The sequence below is a fragment of the Pinus tabuliformis genome, chromosome 9, assembly GCF_031772625.1.
Source record: "Pinus tabuliformis cultivar Carrire ecotype Pingquan chromosome 9, CPIR1, whole genome shotgun sequence".
Lineage (NCBI taxonomy): Eukaryota > Viridiplantae > Streptophyta > Pinopsida > Pinales > Pinaceae > Pinus > Pinus tabuliformis.
Window position 1 is genome coordinate 1,459,871,186 of NC_142307.1, and position 5,132 is coordinate 1,459,876,317.

The 5,132-nt window shown below is 41.5% G+C and overlaps 1 protein-coding gene across 1 annotated transcript; it reads right to left on the bottom strand.

Annotated features, from left to right (window-relative positions):
- Window positions 1-739: 739 nt before the first annotated feature.
- On the bottom strand, window positions 740-4,882 carry LOC149154091 (uncharacterized). Its single transcript, XM_089444046.1, has 2 exons — window positions 3,278-4,882; window positions 740-2,707 (listed from the first exon to the last, which is right to left on the bottom strand). The coding sequence occupies exons 1-2, from the start codon at window positions 4,880-4,882 to the stop codon at window positions 740-742; spliced, it is 3,573 nt and encodes a 1,190-aa protein (XP_089300172.1).
- Between the last annotated feature and the right edge of the window lie 250 nt (window positions 4,883-5,132).

Here is a 5,132-nt window from a genome sequence, read left to right on the forward strand (position 1 = left end):
AACCATGGTGGACAACTTAATAGTCTGTAATATTCCTAATGGAAAAATTAACAGTAATACCAAAACAATGCACAAGGAACAACAAAATAGACAAGGAATCACAACCCAAATCAAAACACAATAGACACCAACAATATATTCTGAGCCATTTTATTAATATACTTGGAACAGGTACATAAAATGAGTTGAAATTACAGAACATGTGCTTGTTATGCAATTTGAGCAAAATCCAAAAAAGATAGCTCAAAGCCAAGTGTGGAAGTGTCCCCGAAGTGATCTGCGCACTACCCCGAAATAATCTATTTTTTTTTTTTTTTTTTTTCCGAAGAAAAAAGAAAAACTTTTTATTAAGAAACTATAAAAAGTTTACATTCTGTTGAGATCTTGAGCCAATCTAGTGGCTCATTTAGTAGCTGTTTTGTTCTTCATATGAAACTGATACTGCTGATAGAAAAACCATGTACAGTCCATGTACAGTCTTCCTCCCGGCTGGAGGCTTATAAACAAACTGAATCGTTCATATTCTGGGGTCTCCTTCAGAGAAGGAAAACAACCCCTTACAGGATTTATGAAGAGTCTGAGTAGCAAAAGAAAAAACTGCATAATAAAAGTTCTGTTTACTGTTTATAATAGCTCATGATAATGATAAAAAACAGTGGTATAATGTAAGGAGCTGTGGACAAAAAAAACAAAAATGGAACGAAGAACTGCTGACAAAAAAGTAATATATGTGCTGTGATCACTGAGGCGGAGCATAAGGGGGCTGATGTGAAATGGATGAATGCCCCTGTCTGATTTCTTCTACTGTCCAGCTGCCCAAATCTTGTTGTAGACCAGTCTTAGAAAGCTGGTCTGCTTCCTCATTTTTATCCCTGTAAATGTGGCAAAAAGTAACCTTATTAAAAGATGTCTTTAAAAAGGTAATTTCTTCAACAAGAGTCTTCAGAATCTGGTTTTGACACGATGCATTTCCATTGACCCATTTTATGACATTCAATGAATCCCCAAAGATTTGGATAGTGAAGATATTTCGGTGAAGTAACCAGCATAAGAGAAAGCGCAAAGCAGACAACTCAGCATAATTATTAGTGCCTGTTCCAAGCCCAACAGATGCTTTTAAAGTATGTTCAGGATTTAAGTGGATGCACAGGCCCGCTCCAGCCTTGTTGTTTTGGGATGCCCCATCAAAAAAAGCCCAAGGAATGCCCTCCTGTATATTAACGGGCTTTTGATTATTTTTAGGATTTTTGGCTTCAGGGATCGGAATGGCAGAGTATATAGCAGCACAATTGATAGCAATGGCGGAAGAGGGGGTGTCCTTGTCTTGAAACAGACTTTTGTTCCTAGCTAGCCATACACCCCAAAAGAAAATAAGAGGCAAGTTTCTCATGTTCCCCTCCGGATAGTTTTGCCACCATTTCCTCCATGCTTCTTCCAGAGGATCATGACCCCACTGTGCCTTCACCTTGAGCAGAACAGTTACCTCCTCCCAAACCTTTTTTGAGACTGCACAGGCTGTGAAAAGATGACTGATAGTTTCCTCTTCGGACTTGCACAAAGGGCATCTCCCAGGCCCAACTAGAAATCTGGCTTGTAAGATATCCCAGGTTGGGACCTTCCTTTTTAGAATGCACCATAGGAATAGCCTGGCCTTTGCAGGGCATTTTAGTTTCCATAAGTTTTTTGCCCACCAGTCTGGTATTCCCCAGCCCTTCTTTCCCATTAAGAAAGAATATCCATCTTTTGGGGAATAGTCCCCTATTTTGCCTTGAGCCCAAATCAAACGATCTGGTTCATCTTTAAGCCTGACATTTGAGCGATGCAGTTCTTTGATGTAAGCCTCCCACTCATTCTTCCATCTGACACTTATTCCTAGGTCTTCATCATTCTGCCATGCCTGTCCCCAAAAGGTAGATTGGCCTACTTTCTCCACCTGATTTAGAGTTGTAATTCCTTTGCTGTCAAGATGTCTAAGAAAACCTGGTGACAAGGCAAAAGCTTCATTGCAACCTACCCAAGGATCTCTGCCGATTCTGATCTGTCTTCCATCTCCCACTTTCCATGCTAGTCCTTGTTCAATCACTGAAAAAGCTTCCACCGTGGCCTTCCAGATGGCTGAAATATTCTTCATTTTCTTATCTTGTCTCCGAATCCAGTCTTCCACAGGTACTGGATCGATGTACTTCCTTTTCACTACCCTTGTCCAAAGATTCTCCATGGATATTAATCTCCAGCCTGATTTAGCTGCTAGAGAAAGACTGAACTCAGGGAGTCTTTTTATTCCCCAACCTCCCCAATCTTTTGGTCTAGCCACTTTATCCCATGCCACCCAGGGTAAAACAGAGGACTCTTTTGTTCCTGCCCAAAGAAATCTACAACAAATTCTTCTGATTTTCTCCATCACTCCTTTAGGGACCCAAGTCAAAGCAGCCCAGTATACTGGGATGGCTAACAATACTGATTTGATAAGGGTCAATCTGCCAGCTCTGGAGAGCCACCTGAAGCTCCAGTGTGAAATTCTGGCTTCTATCTTTGCTATAAGCCAGTTCCAGTCCTCTTTTTTGTATGCTGCTGGCTTTAGCCAAAATCCCAGATATTTGAAGGGGGAGTCCAGTGGCTGATGGGGGAAGGGGAAGAGATTAGCCATCCTAGTCCTTTCTCTTCTGTCAAAATCTGCCACACAAACTTGAGATTTCCTATAGTTTATCTGCATTCCAGTAGCTTTCAGAAATAGATCGAAAATGCATTTTAACTCCTTGAGTTCATTGAAAGATCCATTGGAGAAAATCAATATATCATCGACAAAAAGCAAGTGAGTGATAAAAAGGTTAATTGCTACCTCAATACCTTTTACCTTCTCCTCTCTTCTGGCTTTGTGAATCAATCTGCTTAGCCCTTCTGCCACTAGAAGAAACAGGAGAGGGGATAACGGACATCCTTGCCTAAGGCCTCTTTGGCTGTTAAAAAAAGGGGATGCTGCTCCATTGATCAGAACTGCAATACTGACATTTTAGATGCAGCCCATAATCCAGCTAATAAAAGTATAGTTGAAACCCACATGAGTAAGCAGCATCCGGAGGTAGAGCCAGTTTATTCGGTCATATGCTTTAGAGAGATCTATTTTGAGGACCGCTCCCTTCTTTTTCTTCAGTCTGACACTATGAATAACCTCCTGGGCTACTCCAATGGCTTCATGAATTTGTCTTCCGTCCAGAAAACCAAATTGTTCCATTGAGATATTTCTTGACAAGATAGGGACAATTCTGAGAGCAATTACCTTTGCAATGATCTTGTAAATACAATTGCACAAGGAGATTGGCCTGAAATCTTCAAAGCTCTCCGGGTCATCCTTCTTTGGTATGAGAGCAATAAAAGTTGAATTGAAAGGTCTGTAGACTTCTCCTTTCTGTCTTGATTCTTCTACTACCTCAGTGATTTCAGAGCCTATTTGATCAAAAAAAGAGAGAAAAAGTTCTATGGTCCAGCCATCAGGGCCTGGACTTTTATCCTTGCCCATAAGCTTCATGGCTGCTTCAACCTCCTCCTTGGTTACAGGAATTGTAAGCTCTTCTGCTTCATCCTCCTCAATGAATCTTGGAAAGCATTGTGCTGTTCTTATGACTTCTGCTATGGTAGCCTCTCCCGGATCAGAGAAAATATTCTGGAAATGTCTCTGTCCTAAACCAGAGAGATCTGAAAAAGAGTTGACTTCCCTCCCTTCTTCATCTTTAAGGCTCCAAATAGTATTTACAGATTTTCTGCCTTTGGCAAAGTTATGAAAAAAACTAGTATTTTCATCCCCTGATTTTAGCCAAATTGCCCTACTCTTAAGCCTCCATTCTTCTTCCTTTTCCAAAAGGATTTTGTTTTGCAGCTTCTCCAGATGAAGGATTCTGTCCTTTGAAGCCTGCGAAAAATATCCATCTTCCTCAGTGCTTTCCATAAGCTTCAGCTCCTCCCTGATTCTATTCAGTTCTTCATTTTGTTTCAATTTCCTGTCCTTTGCCCAGGAGATTGTTGCTTTCTTCAATCTTTTGAGATTCTCCATGAACAGGTAGCTCTTATCCTCTCTTGTATTTCTGTCAGGATGGACCCAAGTTTCCTTAAAAAGGTTATTGTAAGAAGGGTCTTGGAGCCAGGAAGAATTGAATTTAAAAGGGGCAGGAGGTTTTGGGGGAGGAAAAGAAAGGTCCAAAAAAATCGGAAAGTGATCTGAATTGCCTATTTCCTCAACCCACTGCCTGAGAATAGGAGCTTTGGAAGTTAAGTCCTCAGATAACAGGAAACGATCTAATCTTTTGGCGATCCGATCCTCCCCTATCCTTCTGTTCCTCCAGGTAGGCTTTAGTTTGTTCGGGGAGGGATCTATGAGATTGTTTTCCGATAGAAGATTAAGGAAAAAAGCCGAGAGGGGATCTTCTCTAGCTGATGGACCCCATGCTTCAGCTCTGCCTATTGAGAAATTTAAGTCACCCCCCACAATCAACAAAGAGGACTTCAATACAGATTTTGTCATCAAATCATCCCAAAAAGATTCCCTTCCTTGACAGGGACCATAGATGTTTACTAATGATATGGGGAAAGTGAAATCAGGAGAAAAAACCTCCATACCCATAACTTGTTTCATCCCCCACTGGTTAATGACCTTAATGCGCCCTTCTTTGAACCCAATTGCAAGGCCCCCCGAGTGTCCAGATGAATCTATTGCAGAGAAATTCCATCCTGGCAGAAGGGCTTTTAGCATTGATTCTATCTCAGAAGCCTTCCCCAAAGTTTCTTGCAAAAAAATAATATCAACATTTGAATTAAGGATCCACTCTTTCAAGGCTAGTTTTTTAGGTTTGCTGGCCAAACCTCTACAATTCCAGGATGACAGAATCATTTTATAACAGCAACAGGGGGCTGCACAGCTCTAAGAACCCCGGGGATAGAATATTGTTTACCATCTGCTACATCCAACTTAGCTTTAAGTTTGGCCTTGGACATGTCCGATTTCCTACCTCTCTTGTTTTTGGCACAGCTCTGAGAGGGCGACTGTCCTAAGCCTCCAATAACCCCCGACATACCAGGCTTCCCTCCCAAAGATCTAAGGTTGTATGGGCAAGGGGTACGAGTAACTGGGTGAGCAAGTG